A 24,884-nucleotide genomic window follows, 5' to 3' on the forward strand; every position below is an offset into this window, starting at 1 on the left:
AAAACCAGGTCCCCCAAAGCGACACATCCCCGCCCACCTTTGGTCTCTTAGCTAGTGGCTGGCCACCTGGGAAGTACATTCATTCAGTTAATCTTCATGAATCCACAAATGAGGTGCTATCACTAGCTCTACTTTATAGGTGAGGAAAAGGTCCCTAGCGGTGTCCAAACTCCAGCCCCAGACCTGGAAGTCCCTGACTCCAGAGTGTGCATGCTGCTCAGCCTGGAGTTATACCGCCCCCTGTGGGATAATTGGGGGGCCTGCAGTGCTCTGGGCTCCTGGTTGGATCTTGGGGTCTGGTTTTCTTTTATCCACTTCTGGGTGCTGGCCACCCCTCTCCTGTCCCCTCAGCTACAGTCAGCAGCTCCTGGCTTGGGGTTGGGCACCCCCTGTTGGCTCTCTGGGGAAGTGCAGCGCTTAACCTCGGCTAACGTTTGAATGACTGAGGGTGCCTCACATCAAAGATTTTGATCTGCTTGGTCTGAAGTGAAGCCCAGGCAGGTGTTTTATTTTTTAAAGGTTTCCTGGGTGATTCTAATGCATAGCCAGGAATGAGGCAAGAAAAATGCTGGCGTCAGGAGGCCTGGGTTTGAATCCAGTCACATTGCTTATTATGCCACTGCTCCGGAGCTATGTCACTTGCCTTCTCTGAGCCTCAGCTTTCTTCATCTCTCTAATGGGGACCATTTCCACCTCAAATAACAGGGTGGAATCAACGTGAGATGGCAGATGTGAACGTGCTTTGAAAACTATAGAACTGCCCTAACCGGTTTGGCTCAGTGGATAGAGCGTCGGCCTGCAGACTGAAAGGTCCCAGGTTCGATGCCGGTCAAGGGCATGTACCTTGGTTGCGGGCACATCCCCAGTAGGAGGTGTGCCGGAGGCAGCTGACCGATGTTTCTAACTCTCTATCTCTCTCCCTTCCTTTCTGTAAAAAAATCAATAAAATATATTTTAAAAAAAGAGAAAACTATAGAACTGTATGAAACGGGAGGGATATCATGGGATTATGGCTGGGGTCAGCCCTCGTGTCAGCCCTCATGCCCCATGGTTGCCAGCTTGCTTGGGTCATTTCTGGAACATTTTTGTGAAATGCTCCTGAGGATGCCACCGTCTTCTGCCCAGTTCCATGTCACTTGCCACAGTTTCCTTGTTTGTGCTCTAAGCCCTCTGAAGGGGTGGATTTAGGGGTGGGGTGGGCTGTGGGTGGGGGTGAGCAGCACCACCACGGTGGCCGTAGCTACCAGAACCACACTGATGTATAAATGACCTAGAGACCTTTGCGGAGGGAGGCACAACTGCGCCCGTGTATGAAGATGGTTGGCTGGGCAGGATCTTGGCGATGTCAAGCTATTGCTCACCTTCCAGAACCAGCCTCCTTGTTCAAGTTTAAAAACCTGGCAGTTGAGAGACGCTGGGGTTATACTGTCACCGTGTGGTAGAACAGGGAACTGCAGCTGACTTTACAGGGCCTCCAAGAGTATTTTGCTTAAGAGGGGGTCCCCAGGAGCCCACAATGAGTTAACTGGGAATGCTTGTTACACTTGGGGGATCACAAAACTTATTCCAGAGCTAGAACCTCAGGAAGGGCCTGGCAATAAGCATTAAAACATACCTCTTGGGCTAGTCTAATTTGTAGAATCACCTGATTTCTAGGTGACCTGATTTGTAGGATTCAGGGTAAAATGAAAACACAGAGCTCCTGCTTCAGAAATTATTAAGAATTTTAAGACAGCAGCAGCAGAGCATTAAGCCAAGCACGGGGCCCTGCGTGACTACATAGGTTACACGTCCACAAAGCAGGCCCCGAGCTTGTGCCTCTGAATTTGGAGAATCACCCTGCCGTGACCACATCTGCCAGGTGTGTCTTGAATACTAGCTAACTGTGATGTGGTAGTTGAGAGCATGGGCTTGGAGGGGAGGCAGCCGTTGAGCAGAATTTGGACTCTCCTACTTAATGGCTTATGTGACTGCGGACACCCTTCTGACCTCTGGACCTCATTTATTTCATCGTTAAGTAAGCTTACAGGATGCGCTCAATTTGGGCATGTTGAATTCAAGCTGCCTGGGGGATTTTGGGTGGAGAAGACACCCTTGACTTTCCCGCATCCTCTTCTCAACATCCAATTCATGAACAAGTCCCATTGATTCTAGCTCCAAGACATTGTTCATATCTACCCTTGTCACACCCCTCCTCTGTCACCTGTAGAGAGAGGGGGGGGGGGGTTGGTTGATGGAGGAGGTGGAGCAGCAGGTGGGGGCAGGGAGCAAAGGAAGGGGGCTGATTGGAATCAGGGGGACTGATTGGGGAGGGAGGACGCGCGTCATGGCGCTTTTGTGGCTAACTCCGTAGGATCTGAGATGGGAAGATGAGGATGGTCGCATAAGTGGTGTTGGTTTTCTCTGACAGGGAGAAGGCAGTGTGGGGAGAAGCGTGCCAGAGTGCTTACACCTGAGGGGAATGTGGGAGGGCAACAACTCAGGTAGGAGTCCCTAATAGTTCCCAGGCAGGACTGGAAGCTCACAGGATGTGGGACTTTCTCCCTCAGGGCTCAGCAGGGCTGTGCAGGAGTGAGGAGATTGCCTGGTGAGGTTTCTCCAGGGCAGGCGAAACCCCCCATAAGTGGAAGCTGTCAGTGGAACCACAGGCTTCAGGGTCCTCAGAGAAGGAAGCAGAGCCAGATGGTCGATGGATCAAACAAATAAACAAACAAACAAAACCACAGACCAGAGATTCCATTGTCCCTTAAGTAAAATGCTAACACTGTCTCCTTGCCCCCCATCCCATTCCTCTCACCGTAATAGCAGAGTGTGATTGGAATGGGAGGGTGGGCTTGTCAGATTTTCCATGTGGAACGCTTTAGGTGTCGAGGCTCAGCTCAGAGTGTGGCTTCAGTGGATGGAGGGGAGACCTGGTAGAGGTGAGGAGTGAAATAGAACCATGTTTCTAGAAAAGTCCTATTATAGACACGAGACTCCAGCCCAATCTTCCTGGATCATAGGACCCCAGGTGGATGTGCGATCACCAAGGTGCTTTGTGGGTTGTCCAGGGTGGGGTGGGAGAAGGGGTGGCAGCTGGGAGCCAGAACTCTAGGATTTCCTAGATGAGGGTGTAAGGAGGGGGGGGGGGGCGGACACAGCAATTGAAGAAGAGTCCTGCCCACGCCTCCTTCAGGCAGAATGTGGGTGACAGCAGGGTGAGCAGCTGCTGGTGAAGAGGCCAGTAGACAGTCCCAGGGCAAGTCCTGTGGGGTGACCCAGTCCAGCATGGCCTTCCTGCACCCTACTCTTCCTGTCTCCCCATGGGTCAACACCCATGCAAAGGAAAGTGGGCCAGGCACCAGCCCCTCTCTGCCTCCCAGCCCAGCTTTCACACTCTCACCTTTGCCTTCACTGCTGGGCCTTGGCCGAAGACCGCACGTTTGCAAAGCTGTGTGTGGGTGGAGAGGTCTCAGGGACACAGTGGCGCTTGGGAAGGTGTGGGCCCAATGACCAGCAAACCGCCTGGTCGGGCAGGGGCACTCCCAGTTAGTTCACTTGACATGTGATTCACAAGGGGCAGAGCACAGGGTTCAGGTGGAGTGGAGAGGCCCCTGTAGGGGGCGGTCAGGGACACCCACAGAAGTGTGCTGCTATGGGCTCCACAAAGGAAGAGGGCACCTGGGGCTGGGAGAAGAGCCGAGAGGAGAGGGGTCTAGGGGGACCGCAGCAGGGTGCCTGCGGCAGCAGGACAGGTGGAAACGATGCTCTTTAAACCCCTGAGAGGCTGAAATCAGTCACCAGCCATTTCATAGCTTCTCTCTCCACTGGGCAGAAACAGCAGTGGGCTGGGTAGGAGCGGGAGGTGGGATTTGCCTTGGCCAGAGGTTCCCAGGAGTAAGTGACTGAGGAACATTCTAGAAATGCCTTCCTTAAAATCCTCTCCAAAGAGAAGAGACTCATCATTTGCTTAAGGATAGATTAAGGTCACTTTATGTAATAGCAGGGGCTGAGATTAAATAATAAGAATATCATAGTAATAGCAGTAGCTGAACATGCATTGATTTTGGTATGCATGAACTCATTGAGACAGATTTGAAGGGATGGAGAAGGGGGCCCCCAAGTTCTAGATGGGCCTGGGGTCCCCTGGGTCCTGCCTCTGCCTGGTCATTTGTCCTTCCCTCTGGATGTGGCCCGAGGAGAGTCCTGGGACCCTGAGGAAGCTGACGCAGGCTAACTGAATGCATCACTTTATTAAATAAATGCTTCGTCACGACAAACGACAACGATCAGGAGTAACATAAATTATAAGATGAATAAATAGTATACAGCAATCTTCACCTTTTTAAGAAAACGTGAGATCCTCTGTTGTTGTTTTTTTTCTCATTTTTATTTCCTTAGGTACAAAATGCTAAACAGGAGGCGAGTTCTTCCACATTCAGGCGAATTATTTTTCCTGCATTTTTTTTTTTTCACCACGAAGTGGTTTTGTTTGTTGGTTTGTTTATTCATCCTTTTCACCAGTAAAGATTATGAGCATTTGTTTTCTTAAAAAAAAGTTGAAGACAAAAAATAGGAGAAAATAGAGCTATGGTATGTATGTATGTATGTATCTATGTATGTATGTAAAACTATCGAGAACTACAGTAATATGTGCTGTGGTTACTGCTGTCTAAAAAAAAACAAAACCAAAAACCAAAAACACAAACCGGTAGGCAACTCGGAAGCTGAAGGATCTTGTCTGACAACTGTCTATCCGTGTGGGCTACTGTGTGACGGCGCTGGTGGCGGCAGGCGGGACTCAGGCTGGTGTCCGGGGACCAGAGGAGTGGAGGGAACTCATCCTCCCACCTCCCCTTCCCATTCAGGAGGAGCTGAAGAGAGGAGGCCAGGGTCTGTGGAGATGGCTAAGCCATGTACTCCACTAGGAAACCAAGGAAGTATGTTCCAAAAAAGACACAAAAACCTAAGAGAAAAACAAAGTGGAGGAAAGTGCAAAATACGTCTTGCACTTTAGTGGTTTCAAAAATAAAGACAGTACAACGCCCAGGTTGCTGGCAGGTCAAACCCTCTTCCCTAAGTCCCACCACTTCTTAAAACGTAGCCTCCTTTCTCTTGGAAGCCACAAAAGTCCTCTCTGAGAGCAGAAGGTCCTGCCTCTCCTCGGCCCACTCCTCTCTGAACCCCCATGCTGAGCTGGAGCCCTCTGGGGGCTGAGCCCATGGACAGGGAGATCATTGCCTCTTCGTGAGGGGGCCTGGCGGTTGCCATGGCAGCTGGGTGGCTGCTAGAGAGTTAGGTGGTGGGAGAAGGGAGCGCGTGGTGTACATGGCCCACCTCTCCCAGACCCCAGAGGAGGCTGACCCTGCAGGGGCCCAGTGGAGACCACCAAAGTGGTTATGGGGACATGGGCGAGGGGAGAAGAGGTGGGACCTCCCAGCCTCCGGGCCTCCCTTCCTCCCCGGGTGAGGGTTGAAGTCTCCGGGCCTGTCCAGGCCTGGCTGTCTGAGAAACTTCCTCCCCAGATGCCCTGCCTTGCCAGGGTGGGGAGGGCTCTGGGGGAAGGAGGATTAGTCCTGGCTAGGCCTCCCTCCATCACTGGGACATCAGGTATGGTCTGCACTGCTGGAGTGAGGCCCGAGTCAAAAGGAAGCTGGGGTGAGACCTCCTGTTGAGGAAGGTCAACACTTAGACTTGAGGCCATTGAGAAGCTGGCGCTTCAGGCTGCCAGGAGAGCAGAGGCCAGTAGGCAGCCTGGGATCAAGGAGAAGCCTGCGGTGGGCAGCGCTCCACACCTGCCTCCCCTCCCACATGCCGGGGGATGGCTCTATCGTCCCCAGTGACTTTCTCCTGTGACCTCCCCTGGGAGAGGCTAAGTTCCATCCATCAAGAAGGTCCAGGGTCCTCTAGGGATTGACCAGCTGACCAGGATCACTCCCTGCAAACACTGGGGACTCACAGGTGTGTAGTTGTCATGAATGTTGGAGACCTGAAGAGACTGGTGGAGTTGAGCCAGGACATGGTCCTCACCTTGGGCTGACAGCAAAGAGCTGATGTCAGGAGCCCATTCAAAGTCCAGTAAACAGTGGTGGGGGGCGGTGCAAGGGGAGAGCCCCTCTCAGGAACCAGGTCCAGGCCTAGGGAGGGGTGGGAGTAGGGCATGCAGTTCCTGGCTCAGTCTTTTCTTAGGGGGAATGGCACCCCAGTATCCACTTGGCAGAACCCAGTTAGATGACTGCTCAAGATCCAAAGGAAGGATGGGCAGAAAGAAGAGGGAGGTGGGGAAAGTTCAGGATACTGGCCTACGGCATAGAAATGTGAATTGGGGGTTTGGGGACAGTGGCACAGGGAGATGGGGAACGCTGACACAGCAGGTCAAGTAAGTCCTTGCGGCTGCCATTCCCGTCAGGCCCTTTGTCCTATGAAGATCGACCATCTCTCCCAGCTCCAGCCAACTGTCCTGTCCGGGGGAGCAGGAGACATCCCCCACGTGGCACAGCTGCAAGTTTTCCGCCAGCTGGACTAGATTGGCTTCTTTGCTGTCCCTCTTCATTGCCCTACGTTCGATGTTGGAGTGTCTCCACGGTGTCATGCCATCGGGAAAGAGTGGAGAGGGCTGTGCTCACAGTGAGAAAGGGTGTCCTTGCCATTGTCCAAGCCCCCTTTCCTGGCAGGCTAGCTCCAGCCTCAGGGGACAGCCCCCAGACCACCCACTTATTGGGGAAGTCAGTGGAGAATGGGAGTGTCCTTGGTTCAGAATGTGTCTGCCAAGCGACAGCACCCCAAGCATCCATTCCCTGGCTGTCCTAGGCCTTTTTCTTCCACCCTCACCCCAGGGAGGGAAGCCGAACTGGCCAGAGTGAATGAAAACTCTCTGGCCTCAGTGCCTCACTGCTGGGTGAAGATGGGCATCTGAACACAAAGTCTTGTCCCTTCAAAACATGGCCAGTCTCTACTGCTCCTTGCTGTGGTCTAGCTGCTACATCGAGAACCCTACGGTTACCCACCCTCCCTGGCTCTAAGGCTGAGAGTTAGCTCATTTCTCATTTGTAACCTGTACCCCATCTTCCTCTTGAATCCCAGAGGGCTTATCGGGTGGGGTGCCAGGGAAGTTTCTCTGGCTTTGTCGCCTTTTCTGTTGCTTTGTTTCAAAGCTAGAATGGGGCCATCAGCCCCTTTCCCTTCACTCCATCTATCTGGCCTGAACCACCACTTTACAAGCTTCCCTGTATTGAAACGTGTTCACCTCTACCTCCCTCTTTGCCATCTCTCATTTCCATCTCTCTCCTGCTCTGCCAGCGTGAAGAGTGAGAGAGGCTTTTCAAAATGCAGGCTCTGCCTAGATGGAATGGAAAGGCCCGGTGGGACCAGTAGGTCAAACTTGGGCCTGTTGGGCTCGCTCAGTGTGCGGTTGGAGGTGGTTGCTTCTGGAGGGTCTGAGGAGCGTGGTGGGTGCACACAGAGTGCTCTCATCCACCTGGCTGGGTGGTACGTGTGAAGACGTGTGCACGTGGGAAATCATGAAAAAAATCCAACACTGTCCCACAAAAGGTTGAGTTTGCTGCTCATGGGAGGCAGGCAAGACTGGTGTTATGGGTTGTGTTAGAAGAATATGAGTTGTCTTGGTTTTCCCAGAATGAGGAAGCTCCTCAATGCCCCCATGGAAACTACGTTGAAAAGTTAATAATGCAAATTTTTGAAAGAAAGGAAGGAAGGAAAAAAAAAAAAGAAAGAAAGTAGATTTATATGCCTATATGTGACTACATGGAGCCTTGTAGATAAATACAAGGCCACTTTTTTTTCAGCCTATCCTCCCCCACAGAGACTGTACCAGTTGTGAATCAAATTCATTGAGGGGCTGAAACCACATGCTTCAGCTCGGAGTTCTGGTCAACTGGGAGGAACAAGTCTTCCCACTGTTGAGTGTGTATTAATTTCCAAAAGTTTGCACAGGGAAATGTGCACACATATGTAATACTTATGTATCTGCTTAGGAAAAATCTATCTATCTAATATCACTCGGCTGTTAATTTGTTTTGTTTTGAGGGGAGTGGAATGCCTTTTAGCTTTTATAAATTTGGGGGGAGAGAACATCTAGTGGGGCCAGCAGAGGAAGGAGGGTTCGAGCCGCCCACATTGCTGGCTGCAGGAGGAGTTCGACCCGGGAGAGGCGCTGACACCTTGTCTTTGCCTTGCTCCCTCTGTGACCAACCAAACTGGGAAAGCTCCAAGTGTGTCATCAAATACTACTTCTTGGGCCAAAACTCTAGCGCCCAAACGTCTCCCCAGCCTGGGCCAGGGTTGCACACGAAAGGTGGGACCAGCGGTGAGACCTGGGATCTTTCCTTCCTGCCCACATTCTCCCTTCCTTTCCTAACTCTGTTCAACTTGCCCTCTCTTGTACACATATGCCTTCTTCCCTTCTCTTCCTCTCGTTCTTCCTCTCTTCCCTTCCCTATTCATTCAACTTGCCTCAAAAAGAAAACCATTTGAAAGGGGGGGATCTCCTTAACTTTTTTCATCTCCATTGTTGCCGTTTTCAAAGTTGAGACCTTGCTAGAGATTCTGAGGTCCTCAGTTTCCTCAATTAGATAGATATATGTATGTTTTCCCCTTAAATGAGATGAAATGAGTGGCGTCCTGGGGTGGAGGGAGGCACTGGCTGGAGTTGGGGCTGGGGGTGGAGTGGGGTGGGGAGAGGGGAGGAGGAGGAGGAGGGGACGCATCACTCAACGTTGCTGCTGTCGAAGGTGTGGCACTGGAAGTCCCCCTCGACATACTCCATGCTTGGCAGCTTCATCCCGTACTTGTCCACGCACCAGCAGATGCCACGTTTGCGGCCACGGGAAGGCTTGCACTGGGGGTGCGGACAGGGACAGGCAGTGAGGATGGCTGTGCCCGCAGGAGGCTGCACCCTCTCCTGGCCCTTCGTCTTCCCGCCCCAATATAGACTTTCACCCCCAGAGTTGAGGGGGCTGTACCCCTCCCCGGGGAGGGTCTGGGGAAATGATAGTTTAGGCAGTCTGACCTATAACCTCTGTTTTATGTGACCCTTTTAGGATCCTCCAGAGAGCTACATGGACTGATGATCTGATACTGATGATGGTGATGATAATAATAGTGATAATGTTAATAGGAGGTATCACTTCTGCAGGTTTTTACCATGTACCGGCACTGCTATTTAACACTTACTACATGGTAGGTACTGTTCTAAGTGCTTTACAGAGATGAATCCGTTATTTCTCATAATCGTGTGAAAATAATAAGCACAACTATTCTCCATTTACATGAGGAACCGGAGGCAGAGACTTAAAAAATAACTGGAGTAAGAGGACACAGTTAGTGAGTGGGACAGCCAGGAACGGACCCAAGGCTGCCTGGCCCTGACCCCTCACTTAGATGAGGGTATGCTTAGAGCATCAGGGTCGCACGGGAGGGAACTTGTTAGAAAAATAAAGTTCTCAGAGTCTTTCCAGACCCACCGATCAGACACTGGGCGGGTGGGGGGTGGGGGGGGGGGGTTATTCATTAATGTTTTATCAAACCTGCCCAGTGATGCTGATGCCCAAGGAAGGCTGAGCACTGTTGCCTTAAGGGAATGCAGACCCAATTTAATATGCTAAGCACACTGGTTAGCCAACAGTGGGGCAGCTCAAAGGGCAGCCTGGCTGTGAAGGGGACACGCAGAGATTTCAGGTGGTACATGGTGAAAATATGCTTTAAAGTCATATATAAGCATATATTTATGTGTGTGTAGCAGAAAATAACATACAACATATGATGAGCCACATTGATGTCAAATTTTCTTTTAAAATTCATGTAGCCCTGGCTGGGAAGCTCCGTTGGTTAGTGCATCGTCCCAGGGTTGATCCTCGGTCAGGGCACATAGAATCAACCAATGGATGCATAAGTAAGTGGAACAATGTATCATTGTTTCTCTCTCTCTCTCTCCCTTCCTAATAAAATTCATGTAAATAGGGCGAGTCATTAAAACTTAAGTAGATTGTAGCACAGGGAGGAATGGGAAAAATCACAATTGTGTTATGGATATTTGAGGTTTGAAAAACACATACATTTTAAGCATTTGGAGGTAGAGGTTTCCTGGTGAGTGTCTGTTCAGGAGTCCTTTGAACTTGGGGGCATGGGACGGGGCATACCTGCTTTCTCTTGTAGAATCCCTTGCGGTCACAGTTGGGCAGGTACACGGCACGGGGCACCATCCGAGGGCTGGCTTTGAGCTCCTGCAGGGAAGCCTCCATGTGTCTGCGGCAGGGGCCCTGTGTGTGGACAGGAGGGATGAGAGGCATGGCAGGACCAGGCGGAAACCACCTACATGTGCAGAACACGTGGCCTGGGCGGGGGTGGGAAGGGGTGGGTGGGGGGCGGGGGCTCACAAAGATTCTGTGGGAAAAGCCACCGCCTTTTGTTCCAATTAGCTGCTACCCAAGACCTTTCCTCCCTCCCACCTGTTATGCACCGGGTGTATAAAGTGTGCAAAGCCTGCATTTGACTGGGCACAGAGGCACACTGTCCCATCTGTTCGCTGCTCCCCACCCTCGGCTCTTCCCTGCCTCTGAGTGGTGATGTCTGGAGGTGTTCCTCTGTGGATGCTCTAGGGGAATGGCCGCATCTGCCTAGGTGAGGACACAGCCTCCAGCCGATCACACTCCTGGCACTTGCTCTGTGCTCACGGTGGCTGGCTGGCACTTTCCCTGCATACTGCCTCTGTGTACTGCCTCTACGCCTGCTCACTCAGACAAACCCTGGGTCCTGGTGAATGTAAGCTCGAAAAGCTCTCTATTGTAAATGGCAGGTCCTGCACTAGGTCTAGCATCTCCTCCTGCCACGAATGCTCATTTAGACGCAAGGCAGGGCGGTGGCAGAGGCCGCGGGGTGCGGATGCCGACGCAATCGTGGGGATCCTTGAGACTCACCTGCTCGGATTCCTGTCTCATCTCAGGGGCAGCGTTGGCCCGGGTCTGAGCAGTGTTCTCAGCTCCCCCCACAAACTTGGCCTGGGTCAGCTTCTTTCTGCGGTCCTTCTTCACGGCCTCGGCCTTCAGCTCGGAGATGCGGGAGTGTTTGGGGGGCCGGAAGGTCTTGGGGGCGTAGGTCTCCTCGGCCACCTCAGCGGTGGTTGGGTCCTCGTGCTCCTGGGATTCTCGATCTGCAGGGAGAAGGAAGCGGAGGGTCAGCTTCTGGGGCCGAGACACAGACGTGCAGAGCCCAAGACTCTGAAGCTCCTGTGAAGAGAGGGGGTCTCTGCCCTCCTGGAGCCTAAATGAGAACCAGGGCGTAAGAGTCAGCACTCAGGTACATGGAGGGCAGTTGCCGGCAGGGCTGGAGTCCCATAGCGCGAATCTAGGAAGACTTCATTGAGTTGGGGGTGTGTTGAAAAAGTCAAGCTGATTAGCGAGGGAAGTTTGACAGGAGGGAGAGGACATTCTGGGGGCAGGAAAGAGGAAGAGGAGGGAAGTGGCCTTTGGGAGGGCTCAGGCCTGGTTAGGGGCTTGTTTATGGGGCTAAGGAGATGGTGTGGTGGCTGGAGGTGTGGCTTTGATGTAAGAGCACAACCTGGAGATCTTGGCTGTCGGAGGAAATAGGGAGCAACCAGGGCGTGGACAGGAAAGGCCACATGTAACCGCCTGTGGGGTCTTTATGCTTTCAGAGCTGCTTGGATTTGGGGAACGGGGGGTGGGGGGTGGGGGGCGGGCAGGGGACTCCTGGGGGCCTGGACTAGCAGGAGAAGGGGACCTGGGAAGCCAGAGATGTGGGGCTTGGAGGGGAACAGTGCCGGCGGGTCCAGGGGACGCAGAACCCTGAGGCCTCCCTCCCTGCACTGGCTCAGAGCTGGCTAGGTGCTCTGGGCCCTGGATGGGCTGGAACATAACACAGCTCCAGGCCAAGAGAGGCCGACAGCTGGCTGGGCTGGTGCAGTTATATATAGGGGTGACTTGGTGACAGTCTATACTTAGCTGACTTATGACCTTTAAAGAAGTAGGACTTTGTTCATTTGTTTGTTGACCTGTTAATCCCCCCGCCCCCCCACCAGCCTTTTCTCGGCCCACAGATTTCCATTTAATTCTTATCTTACAGGCACCCTCCTCTGGGTCCCTGTTTCTCATCTCAGTTCCTTAACCCCACCAGCCTATGCAGATGGTGGGGGGAGGGGGGCAGGATGTAGTCAAGAGGCCCAGTGCAGGGGGGCCCTAATCTCCATTGCCCTCTTTTCAAATTCAGAAAAAGAACAAAGGGCTTTGAGGAGACCCTAAAGGACTCAACTTAAGGGCAAGGCACTGCGATGGGAAACAGGAGAGGAATCCGAGCCGGTGGGATGGTGGGATGAGGGGAGGAGTTGGGGGAGAGAAGGTGGGCCGGAAGGCACTGCGTGTGTCCCCAGGGCAGGACTCTCTGCCCAGGGGAAGTTACAGGTGTGTGTTAAGAAAGGCATTTGGAGGCCGGGCCAAACTTGGTCAGGATGGCAGGTGGCAGGAAGCACCTGTTGGCTCGGATTTGTCACATTTAATTGGACAGGTATCCTGTCCTAAAGGCCCTGCAGGGAAGTTCCCCGCCTGCAAGAAGCCTCCGCAGGTTGTCAGGGTTCTGGGCGGTTAGTTGATTTGGGCTACTTATCCCAGGAGAGGAAGAGGACGAGCAGAAAGCAAACAACAAACACAGGGGCAGACTCTCCCTGAACCAAATTCAGCACCAGGATCCCTGACCCCTACTTTTGGCCTTTCAGTCCGACTTCCCACCTCGTCTTGACTTAGTGCTAGAAGTCTACTGTAGCCAAACCTGCTGTGATGATTCATCAACACATGATGCGCCGGGTGGGTGGAATGCAGCCTTCCAGGAATTAGCTGATAGAGTGATGCTCTGGGGTAGACCTACTTTTCTTGGCTGTGGGAGAGCTAGAAAGGGGGTGGGATACAGAGAGGAGCACTGGTGATTTGGAGGACTCTGTACAAATAGAAAGGCTAGGGCTCTCTTATCTAGTAATTAAGGCCCATGCCTGAGGCTCAGGTCTTAGGGAAAGGTGGGGGGTGGGGGAGGGAGAGGAAAAGCCTACTATGGCATGGACGGGTCACTGAGCCAGTCTTACTGGAGACACTTCCTTCAACCTCTCTGGGCAAAACTAAGCATTCTAATCCTCAAAACGCATTTGACCACTGGGGTAGGGGAGAGGGCAAGAGATGTTGCCATTGAAAGGCTGGGGCATTCTGGGGTGCATGGCCACACCCCTCCTCCAATTAAGATTGTAACTAGATGAAGTGAGGGGAGGAGGGAGAGGGGGCTGGGTGCTGACCATGGGAGAGAGAGGAGTGTTTCCTTCAGGGGCTGCTCTGACCTGGCCTGGAGGACCGGCAAATTGTTTCAGGGATGCGTGTGGGATACCTGCGAAGCCAAGCTCAGGGGTCACCTCTCTAATGGGAGAGGCCCCAGGAAGCTGCTCACCACCAGGGGTTTGGACCAGCGCCTGGGATCCTCCCCATAGGCCATCTAGTTTCTCTGAACGTGTTCAAGTTGCTTTGGGCTAAGCAGTGATGACACTGGCAAACAAACTGTATCCACTTTAAGGAGCTCAAAACACTTTTGCAAACCCTCTCTCCTTCCTTCCACTGGCCTCACCAGGGCGGGCCTCCTGGGAGCACCCTCCCCACGATGCTGACTCTTTTGCTGCTCTGAAAGGCAGGCTTAGAGCTTTGATGTGCCTCCTGGTTTTGGGTGCCACTTAACCCCATGGGACCTATTACTTAGGCACCGGGAGAGTCGAGTATCAAAGATACTCATCAGGGTCTTGTGGTCACCGGTAGGCTCCAGAGAGACAGTGGAAAGTTGGAGCGGAGCCAGGGCAACAGCAGGGAGATGAAAGGGCTGGAACGCAGACCCAGAGCTGGAATGCCAGAGCCAGCAGGCCTCACTCAGCTGCTTTGAGTCATAAATAGGCTTTCGATTTGGGAAGGCTTGAAGTCTGAGATAAAGCAGGAAGGCACAAGTAGACTGGCAGCTCCTGAGCTATTTCATCAAGAGAAAGCGGACTGAGGTTGTGGAAGGGATTTAGGTGAGATAGAAGAGGACTTCCTGGTGAGGTGGCCCTGTGCCTGAACAGCAAGGAACAGAAGAGGGCAGTGGGTTCTGGAACCTGCTGGACAAACATGTCAATACCTCCACATGGCCAGTAGGTGGCGACGGAGACTGAAGACCACACAGCATGCCTGGGTGCTTATTGCTAGGGACTGTAAGTGATGTTTAAAATCTGGAATTTGTGTGCCTGTTTCTCTGACAACCACCAAACCCTCTCCTCCTCTGTGTGTGTCTTCAGCACGTATTTAAAGTGTCAGGGAGTTGGACAAGCGAGGACTGGAGAGGACTCACGGCGGGAGGGTGGAGAAGGCAGGTGTGGGAACTGGAGGGGGAGGTGGGCAAGGCTCTATCTGTGCATAACCCTCAGCTGTTTCTTTCATCTGCAATTGAAAAGTGATCAGTGAGACATATCTGGCACCTCCCTTCCCATCTCTAGATGTCATTTCAAAAGGATTCTGCAGAGGATGGGAGATGTGGAATGCTCAGTATTGTTTCCTTCTCTTTTAGTTCCATGATTTTGCCAATGACAGAGCGAGTGAGAGCTATCGTATTGTCCTGATATTTACCTTTGGGGTGGGTTGTGATTCTGCTCTACCCCCAGTCCTGCCAACCAACCAGCTCTCTGATAGCCCAGGCCCTGCCATGTAATGCTGGCCATTGCTACCCATCCACACGGGTGCAGTACCATTCACGGAGGCACAGACGGGTACATGGGCCCTCCCTGTGCTCACATGAACACCTGTCTGAGGAACACCATTCTCATGTCCCAGCAAACACAGAGGCGTCTGGGTGCAGGCCTGGCCACTATGCACCCAGCGGCACCCTAGGGTGGGCAGATCTACTCACAGCACAGGTGCCCAAAGCATACTCCCCATCCAGGCTCCACCACCGTCTCCAATGTGCCCTCTTGCTGCCGCTGTTATCAGGTAGGGACAGGATGCTTTAGCAACATTGACAGGCCTGTGTTCTTAAGAAACGTTTTCATACCACCCCGCTCCCTGGCTACAGAGATGGATGGGTCCAGCCGGGGACCTGCTGCTCCCTGCAATCTGACCCCCCACCCTGGGGCTCTCAGGCCCTCCGTGATGGTAGTTCCCATTCTATCTTAACCTCACAATCTAACTTCAGAGAAAACTGGGTGGCCCAGACCTTGTGACTTTGTTTCGGAAACGGAAGAAACTGAGGCGTACTTGGAATTCACAGCTCAGGAGGAATGTAGGGCCTTGCCAGGCCACCTGGACCTGGAGAGAGGAAAGTCTTTTTCCAGCCAGAAGACAAGATGGGTTCGCCCAGAATCTCTCTACGAGGGATGAAAAGGGAGCCGGGTTTCCACTGGCTCTCATCCTGGTTCCCTCTGTGGAGTTTAAACAATAATTTCAGGGCAGAGGCTCGTCATTTATCTTTGTCTTGCTGGTGAATGGTACTCCATAAATAATCTTTAAATGGAGAGATGCATCGATCTATGCAAGAGAAAGAGTGAAATGGGCCTAGAGGCCTTTCTGTTTGTAAGCGGGGATACCTCAGAGCTCAGTGGATGCCCTGAGAGGCCATCTCACTGGGCCCACTGTCTTTAAGCACAATAACTGCCACAGAGGGAGTGAGGGGGCAGAGCAATGAGCCTCACAGGACAGGGACAGGTGGAGGGGTCCCCTGGATTGGCTGGGCTTCTCTCTGGTCTCAGGCTTCACTGTCCAATACAGCAGCCACTAGCCACATGTGGCTATTTAAATGAATAAAGAGGAAATCAAAGTATAAAGTCAGCTCTGTAGTTGCCCTAGCCACATTTCAAGTACTCAATAGCCACACCTATCACTGCAGAAAATTCTACTGGACAGCTGGCCAGAGGGCACAGATCTATGGCTGGGTATGGCTAGATGCTTCATATCCCCTCCCCTCCGCAACCTGCTCTGTTTCCTAGCCAATGGCAGCCTCCTGCTCTTTGCTATGACCCGAGGCCATAGGAAAATGATGGGCCTGCTGCTCACTGTTTAAAAAACCATAAGGCATGCCTCAGTCTCCGGAAGTCTGTTTCCCAGCTGCAGATGCCAAATGACTCAATTACACTGCATGTGGGTGCCTCTGCATAGAGAGAAAGGGGCGGGGTGCAAGGGAGCGGCTGGGAGCCTTCCAGGGGAGCTGCAGCATCCCCCACCCCCCTCCTGCCCATTCCACCTCTAACCAATGTCTGCCTTGTCCAGTCCCTCTGGAAAGACACTGTTTTCTTTTCCTCTGTGGTCAGTCACAGACGTGTATGTTCTGGGCTCCTTTTAACGAGAATTATGAGCTGAGAAGGAAAAAAGCACTGACTTTCCAAGAGGAAAGCAAACCCAAACAGCCGCCATCCTCAGGCCAGATGGGAGGAGCTGCAAGCGGACGCAGAGGGGAGTCCTGCTGACTTGGGGTGAATGGCAGCTGTGGGAGCAGGTTCCGAGTCATGACTGGACAGTGGGGGCAAAAGGCTTGCCCTGCTGAGCTCCTTTCCAGCCCCCACCCCATTTCAGGCCAGAGACCCAACGTGGGCAGGCACCTGAACCAACAGCAAAGTTGACCAGCGCGGGTGTGTCACATCTCTCTCCTGCGCGGAGAAATAAGGACATCATATAGCAAAGCGGATAAACATAGCCGGGCTACCCATCCTTAACACCCAGCTACCCTCCTGGGGAGGAAGGCAAGGCTGCTGCTGATAGTTCAAAAGCCTCAGTGCAGGTTTACTTTGACCACTCTTAGTCTCTCTCTCTCCTCTCTTTGCCTTGGTTTTCTCATCTGAGTTATGGGAAGTATGTCAACAGCCCCTTCTCCACAGGGCTCTTATGGGGAATAAGTGAGCTGGTATGTGCTAATTACCTCCCAGCACAGGTCTCTGTTGCCTCTCACCTCCCCAGTTCCAATCATCAACTAAAAACGTGGTTGCTTGGCACCTGGCTGACTGGTATCTCCTTGGCTCCCTGGATGCAGACAGCTCTGTATCCAGAAAGTGATGGCTCTATCCTTGTCTCTGGGGAATCGATGGCCAACCCCAGGTGAGAGGGACTTTGCACAAGTGCTTCTGGGAACCAGCCCCCACACAGAGAACTCACCCTGGGAGTTCCTGCCTCTGTCTAATCCCATTCCTTCACGCTGCACTAAGGCACTGGACTTTCCCTGCAGATGGAGAGAGGAAAGGTGGCCAGCCACTCTCCACAGGGTAGAGGTGGCAGCTGTCAAGTTGGTGACACTTCCCCAGATCGAAAGGTGGGGTTGCACTCACATCCAGGGACCAGAGGTAAAGAAAGGATCCTCTTCACACCCCCCCCCCCTCATCCCCCCGGGGCCAAGCCAGGATTCAGGACTGTGGTACACATTTTTTGATCCCTGGGAGACAATTGGTAATAAATTGACACATAAGAAATGCACCTCTAACCAATTACTAATGCACAACTCCCAAGATGAGTGTCTCCAGGCAGGTTTCTCTAGGAGCGGGAAGGTGGAGCATGCTCAGTAGAAACGTCTATCTTTTCCCTACACACCCCACACCGGAAGGAGTGGAAGGGCTAGGTCGGGAGCAGCCTCTCAATGGAAGAATGGGTGATGAGGAGGGGGAGGAAGCTCCGGCTCATTTCTCTGACCTGGCAACACTCCCACTCATGACTCAGCACAGCCCACTCAGAACAGTACAATTAGGCAGCCACATTCCCTGCATGACCTACTTGACCAGAAGGGGGCGGCAGGGAGCAGGTAGTTTGAACTCTCCCTGGTCCCCCTGAGGAGACAGGCTTTGGTATGAGTCAAACAAGGGAATCATTTCCTGTCCATTAATCAAAGCTCAGACTCTTTTCTTCTCTCTTTGCGGGGAGGAGAGTGTGGAGAGAGCAGTTCCCCCTCAGGTGCGGGAGGGGCTTGCTGGTGGCCACCTGTATCTATTAGAAAATGTGACAGATGTGGCTTGTTTTATATTTCAATTGAAAGTGCTGTCCTAAAGGGTCTGGAATGAGGGCCATCTTCGCTGGGGTCAGAGAGACATTACAGGTGTGGTGGGACAATCCAGGTTCGGAATACCAGGAGCCCACATTAAACACCTCTGAGCGCCAGCAGAGGTCAGATGGGGCACCCTCAAGTCTGAGCTCTTATTTCATCTTCACAACCCTCACTATGGGATGATGTCATCAGGTGATATTTGCCAAAGGCCTCATTGCAGGTTAGGCTGGGCCCAGGCCAGAGTGCGCAGCGAAGAAAGCCAGGAATAGCAAAATGGGACCCCCCAAATCACTAGGGAAGAGCTGAATTCTAGTCCTCATTCTACCACTAACCCTGCACCGAGTTGTGGGCAAGTGACTCCGTACACTGGGCCTCAGCGTCCCCATCTGTAAAATGAGGGCCTTGACGTCAAGGATTGTGTGGGTTCCTTGAGCGTTAGCATTCTTTGGCTAATACCCAGACAATTCCTGGAGAGACGCTAGGACCTTGCTAAGCCAAGTGGTTAGGCAGGAAAGGGCACTTTGTCCTGTATAGAGATTTCCACTCACCCCTTTGGATTTATATTTTAAAAAAAGAGACATTGTAACAGAAATCATGGAAAAAATGGAACTTGAAGAAAAAATGTGGGGGATTCTCTGGATATAGGGCAAAGTGGAGTAGATGCTTAGAACTGGCTTCCTTGTTTATTTACTTATTTATTTTCACAAGTATCGAATTAATCGTTGTCTTAGAAAACATATACAGCTGGCAATTTAAGGCTGATCTCTGGGGGTTTGCAACTTTTGGAGCAACTGTAGTAAAACTGCGAAACAAAAATCAAACAAACCCCCTTCAAGTTGCCTCCTTGTCTCTTACCACAGCCATTCCTTCTCCTGGCTGGTTCCTCCTTGGTGCCTGGACGCTTTATGGTGTTCTTCCGGCTTCTGGATGCAGTGGGCTTGGCGTATGGTGATCCTTCTTTAAAGTTTTATTTTTCACACATGAAATAACTCAAAGTTTCAAAGGCATTGCTCAGGTAAAAAGTAAAATCTTTAGACAAGAATCACCTTTTCTTCTCCATAGCTCCTCCCTCCCCTATCAAAGGGACCAGGGCTTCTGTTGGGATTCTTGCTCCCATGCCCTTCGCTGTAACCCTCACGGTGACCTCTGGCTCCTGGGATCAGCCCCTTCTCCCCCTACAGCTGCAAGCCCACCTGCCGGCTCAAATGCAGCCCAAGCCCTGGGACTGACTCACAGCTGCTCTGACTTAAAACTCAGGCCCTTAGGGCAGTGGTTCTCAACCTTGGCTGCACATTAGAATCACCTGGGAACCTTTTTAAAATCCTGATTTCTGGGCCTCATCCTCCGGAAATTCTGTTTCTTTGTTATGGGGTGTGGCCACAACATTAGTAACCAAGAAACAGAATTTCCGGAGGATGAGGCCCAGAAATCAGGATTTTAAAAAGGTTCCCAGGTGATTCTAATGTGCAGCCAAGGTTGAGAACCACTGCCTTAGCGGATCCCTTGGCCGTTGGGGGATGGAGAAAGGGAGGGAGGAGTTGGAGGGAGGGATGTGGAAGGGAAAATTGAAATGGAAAGAAAATGTGGCCAAGTGTGCTGGCTCCTCCAGCCCGCAGAGAGGGGTGGGGGTGGGGCAGGGGAAAGTAAGAAAAGTCAAGTGAAAAGCAGCATCTCTTGTGTTCCCAACCCCGTTTTCCTCGGCGCGGGGTGCAGTCAGCCTCTCACAGACTTGTTTCAAAGGGAGGGGGTGTGGGTGGGAAAGGAATCTGCCTGCATCAGTTTTTCATGATCTTGTTCAACCCAGACACAAATTTGGCCACGAAACCTAACTCTGGAACTGGCCTTCCGCGTGGCATTTGGGCCAGGTTTGGAGTGGAAGCTAGGGTGATGGAGGCCAAACCCCTAAAAGAAGCAAAGGCTTAATTCATTTTTATTGAGGTGTTTTTTTCTTCTTCAGGAGCCTATTTTCTTTCTTTCGCTCTCATTTCTCAATGACGGTACTGAAACCCAGAATCAACTTCTTCCCGCACCCCCAATTTAATGTCTCCCTGGCACAGCAGAGCTCTCCCAGACCAGGGCAAAGATGCGTGCAGCCCTCCCGCCCACAAAGCCACAAGTCCTGCAAACAATGCCCAAGCCAAGCCCGGCCCTTCCTCGACTCCATCGATCCAGCTCACCGATATTACTGAGCTTGGCCCACCCAATAAATAACTCGTCTCCCGCCTCAGACACTCTGCCCTGTGTTTCTATATGTATCTTTGCCCCTCCATTGGGCGAAATAAAATGCAGGGCCCCGCGCGCTCCCAGCCCGGGGCTCGCGGGGCCCACTCCCTCTCGCGTTGCACAGCAACGCGCGGAGCAAACACTGCTTCTCAGCCCGCCCGCCTCCCGCCCTCCGCTCCTCCTCCCAGAAGCTCTGGCCGCCTGCCAGCTCGCTCTCCTCAGCTCCCCATTACTAATGCAAAGATGCGTTCTTTTGGAGGGATTGAAAAAAGACATAGATCTATCTCTCTATATGCATACGTTTTTGGTGTGTGTGCATGTACGTGTGATTGATACCTTTATTTATATTTATATGGAAACCGCGGAAGGGAGGGGCGCACCCACGTTCGCACTGCTGGTGTAGGGGTGGTGGTGTGGTAGTGTGTGTTGGGGAACAGGAATTCTGCTCAAAGGAATGGACACTTTCCTCCATCTCTCTGTTCATTTTCCACTCCTTAAGAAGTGCCTCTGTGTCATCTCCAACTTTTGGGGGATCCATCCAACTGTTTACGAGCCGAAAAGCTACCCACTCCCATTCCATCCGTCTGGGTAGAGTGCAGCTCCCCCCGCTCCGTCCCCCACCCCTCAGCAACTACAGTCCATTAGGCACCTGACTAGGGCGAGGTGGAGTCGTGAGATACGCTGGGGCGGGTGGTGGGGTGGAGGGTGGGGAGAGGGCGGAGAGGCAGCTAGCATTGGCCCAGAGGTACCTTGAAGGTAGGAGTTGGGGAAGGGGATGCAGAGAAATCTAAAGGGCATCTTGCTTGGGACTAAAGCTGGCCTCCTCCTCCTCCCCTCTGTGCGCGCGCGTGTGTGTAGTGGGTTGAACTGGAAAGTTGGATGCTCCTATTTGCTCTCTCAGCAATTGCGCGTCTACACCTCCCACACCGCTACAGCCACACTGTTGGACAAATAAAAGTGGGGCCAGCATGTGGCTGAATGATACCTGGCATACTTTCGATGTTAACCAGGTTGTTAACCGGAGCGCTCCCTTCCAAGCCAGGAAATAGATTCATCTCTTACCCGTCTCTCCTCCAACCCAAGCATTTTTCAAATCTATAACCCCCACGATGAAGGCAGGCGGGACCGCCTTTTAAAAGTGGTTCTTAATAAAAATAACCCCACAAGTTGGCCTGTGGGGCCTCCGGGGTCTGCACGTTGCCTTCCGTCTCTTTTTCGCAGGCAGCTGTACGGAGTGAGACTACCTCTTGCCACGCTGGAGGGGCGACTGCCTGTAACGCAAAGCCTGCAGGGTTTTGGAAGATGTAGGCTGAACCTAGGAAAACTCTCCTGCCTCTCCCCAAGCACCGGCGCACTTCTTTCCGATATGCTAGTGTCTGTATTTGCAGTTTAAGAAAACTCATGTTGGGGTGCTCATAGCGGAAGGGGATAGGAGGGGAGAAGGGCACTGTCCCAGGAAGTAACGACGTAGAATAAGCGTTATTTAGCCAAATCTTAACCCCTTTGGGAGAGAATCAATAACCAGTGTGACGTCTCAGAATGCAGATTTTTGTGTACAGTTCATTAAAATATTAAAAAAACCCTTAAGATCAGGTAGCTCTTTCCATAAAGAAACTCGGATCTAAAGGGAGCAGAACTGTTCTCATTAAACAAGTAGCTTAGTCAACCTTTTAAATCCTAGACTCCGAGCGCTAAGAACTTGGGGGCAGGGCAGTCCGGGGGCGGGGCTACTTGGAGGCGGAGGGGAGCCAACGGGGCGTGGCCGTTCCAGTCTCCGCCCCCTCATTTGGCATTCAATGATTTCAGGGCCCCTCCTATATTTACACCACACCCACTTGTGATCAAGTTTGAGAGATGGGGCGGAGGGGATTAGTACTGACAGGGGAGTTGTGAGTTCTAAATTTGACATCCCCTCTTGCCTCCTGGCTCCACCTTTCGTCCTAGGTAAATCTGAATTGGGGCGGGGAAAAGTAATTAGATTCCGGGACGAACATCCAGCACAGCAACACCACCCCGTTGCTTCTTACTCCTCCCGCCCCCCAGACCACCCGCCCCCCGCCCCCCTGACGCTAACCCACTGACCTCCCCGCCTCCGCCGTGCCTAAAGTAATCTTACCTTTCCTGGGAGGAAAAAAAGGTATTTTGCATTTTAATCTATTTACCAGCAACCGCAATCAATCATGTCGAGTCAAAAGTAATGGGTGTGCACCTGGGAGAGGCATCACAGTCCTCACCCCAAAGGCATTAACCACAAACGGTGCGTGCGAGCGTGTGTGTGTGTGTGTGTGTGTGTGTGTGCGCGCGCGCGCACTCGTGCGTGTGCGTGTGCGTCGGGGTAGAAGGAAAGACACGTCAGAAAGGACTGGTAGGGGGGCAGGGGCTGAGAGAAGGATAAAGATAGAATGAGCACAGAACGCCTCTCTTTCCAGGTCCTCAGTTAAGGCAATATTTTAACGAAGAGATTTTTTTTTTTTTCCAAGTTCAGAAAAGACACACCAACAAACCAGAACGTGTTGAGTGGCTAGCAGGTGGTGGAGGAGGGAGTTGATAATGTACCCGTTCAGACTGGAGACTGAGTACCTGGGGATTTGGACCCTGAGACAGTATTTGGACCTCAGAGTCAGTATTCAGGCGAGGGGGTGGGGTGGAGTGGAGTAGGGTGGGGGCAGGGTGTGGAGCAAGAGCGAAGACCGCCTGAGGCTGGGATGGACAGCAGCCTGGGATAGCTGGATCAGTCAGGACTCCAATTCCTAGGTGCAAAGACCCCCCCTCCCCAACCCCCGCCCTCCTCCTGGGCTGCGCCCCGGCTCTAAGCCACTTTCTGGGCAAAGCGCGCGTGGCCGGCCCGTCCCCTGTCCCCGCTCGTGCGCCGTGTCACTGGCTGGCACACTGAGCGCGCTCACCGATCTTGACTTGCTCGCGGTAGGTCTTTTCGTTCAGGCAAACCCCGCGGCCGTGCAGCAGGGCGTGCAGGGGCTTCTCCTCGTCCTGCCGGGGGAGGCAGCGCAGCCCCTGGGCGCAGCGCTCAGTGTAGACGCCGCACGACTGCCCCTCGGCCAGGGCGCAAGTCATGCAGCAGCCGCAGCCCGGCTCCTTGACCAGCTCGCAGCCCAGGGGGCTGGGGGGACACATGGAGAGGGCTTTCTCATCGCAGGGCTCGCAGTGCACGAAGGAGCCCAGGCCCTGGGCCGGCCCCGCAAAAGCGGCCAACAGCACTAGGACTGCGGTGAGCACCATCTTCAAGTCTCCCTTTGCCTTGGGGCGGGGCAGGAGAGCGAGAGTGCGGGGAGAAAGGGGCTAGGAGGGCGCCGAGGAAATTGAAAAAAAAATTCTGGCAGGTAGAGCAGGCGCCCTCCCCCAGACAACTGCAAAATGTGGGGAGAGTGAGAGGGCTGGGGTGCCTGCAAGCAAGTCCCGATCACAGGGATTCAAGACTTGCAACAGGTTGAGGGCAAAAGAGCAGCGCCAGGTGCACGCACCGGACGAACAGCCCCCAAGCCCGACCTGGTCAGAACTGCAGGGGGAAAAGCCAAAAATTGTTCGCCCCAAAGCAACCACCGGAATAAAGAGCTCGGAGGCTGTGGAGGAGAGGGGTGGGGTGGAGAAAAATAGGTTTGTCTTAAAAAATGTTGTTTAAAATCTAAAGTACACCGCAGCTGCTAGCGGCGCGCGGCTGCCCCGGAACAGGTAGAAGGTGGCGGCTGCAGCTGCAAGGGCAGGGGAAAATATTGAAATCAAGAAAGAAAGAAAGAAAGAAAAAAAAACCCCAACCCTAACCCCTCTTTTCTCCCACTCTGCAACCACCCCTTCGAAATTCGCAGGTTCGGCGCGAATCCCGGAGAAGGGTGCAAACGGAGGAGAGGGAAATTAGAAGGAGCAAAAAAAGAGGAAAAACCCCAAACCGCTTTGCAGCTTTTCCTAGCTCTTTTACCCCCGCAGAAGTTTCCAAAGAGACTACCGACTCCGGTGGAGCAGGCGCTTTTAAACACACGGCCCTGGCTGCCAGCCAGTTTGTAGCTGCAATTTGAGCTCCCCAACACCCAACCCAGGCAAGGATGCCAAAGAGCTTTGCAGTGCGAACTCACACGGAGTGGGGGTGGGGAGAGGCCTTCGAGACACACAGGGGCTCCCCTTCGCTGCACGAACAGCACCCTCCTCCCCCCGGAATGTAAGAAAGGGGCACCGGGGACCAGGCAGGGGCTGTGTGAGGGAGGAGGAGGTGTGTGTGTGTGTGTGTGTGTGTGTGTGTGTGTGTGTGTCTCTCGGGCGGGGGGGTGGGGGGCGAGGAGTTGTGGGGATGAGAGTTCTTCTGTGCAAGGTGGACACAATGAGGAGTAACTCAGTTTCCCCTCCCCTCCCGCCCCTTAACTAGCCCAGACCCAGGCCGGAGGAGAAGTAATTTTTTTTTTTATTATTAGCTAACTGGATATATACAGTGCCCAAGAAATTCTTCCCAAGCTTTGGTAAATGGCTGTCTGCTAGTGTCTAAGTTTGCTGGTGTCTAAGTTACCATGTAAGGTGTGTGTGTGTGTGTGTGTGTGTGTGTGTGTGTGTGTGTGTGTTGTGTGTGTGTGTGTTGGGGTTATTAATATAGGATGGCCAGTGATGGGTGGTGATCTGAATTAAAAAGAAAAAGAAGAAAA

The 24,884-nt window shown here is 52.7% G+C and overlaps 1 protein-coding gene across 2 annotated transcripts; it reads right to left on the bottom strand.

Annotated features, from left to right (window-relative positions):
- Window positions 1-4,213: 4,213 nt before the first annotated feature.
- Window positions 4,214-24,285, bottom strand: IGFBP5 (insulin like growth factor binding protein 5; the record flags this gene model as incomplete). 2 transcript variants are annotated; one of them, XM_081096055.1, is made up of 5 exons in its annotated part: window positions 23,145-24,285; window positions 10,914-11,146; window positions 10,137-10,256; window positions 8,714-8,836; window positions 4,214-4,945 (listed from the first exon to the last, which is right to left on the bottom strand). In XM_081096055.1, exons 1-5 carry the CDS (start codon window positions 23,476-23,478, stop codon window positions 4,904-4,906), a joined length of 852 nt encoding a protein of 283 aa, XP_080952181.1. In that variant the 5' UTR covers window positions 23,479-24,285. The 2 variants fall into 2 exon arrangements, with proteins under 2 accessions (XP_080952181.1, XP_080952182.1); XM_081096056.1 differs by lacking the exon at window positions 4,214-4,945 and having other exon boundaries at window positions 8,705-8,836.
- Window positions 24,286-24,884: the final 599 nt, after the last annotated feature.

This window comes from Myotis nattereri, assembly GCF_964212035.1.
Source record: "Myotis nattereri genome assembly, chromosome: 7".
Lineage (NCBI taxonomy): Eukaryota > Metazoa > Chordata > Mammalia > Chiroptera > Vespertilionidae > Myotis > Myotis nattereri.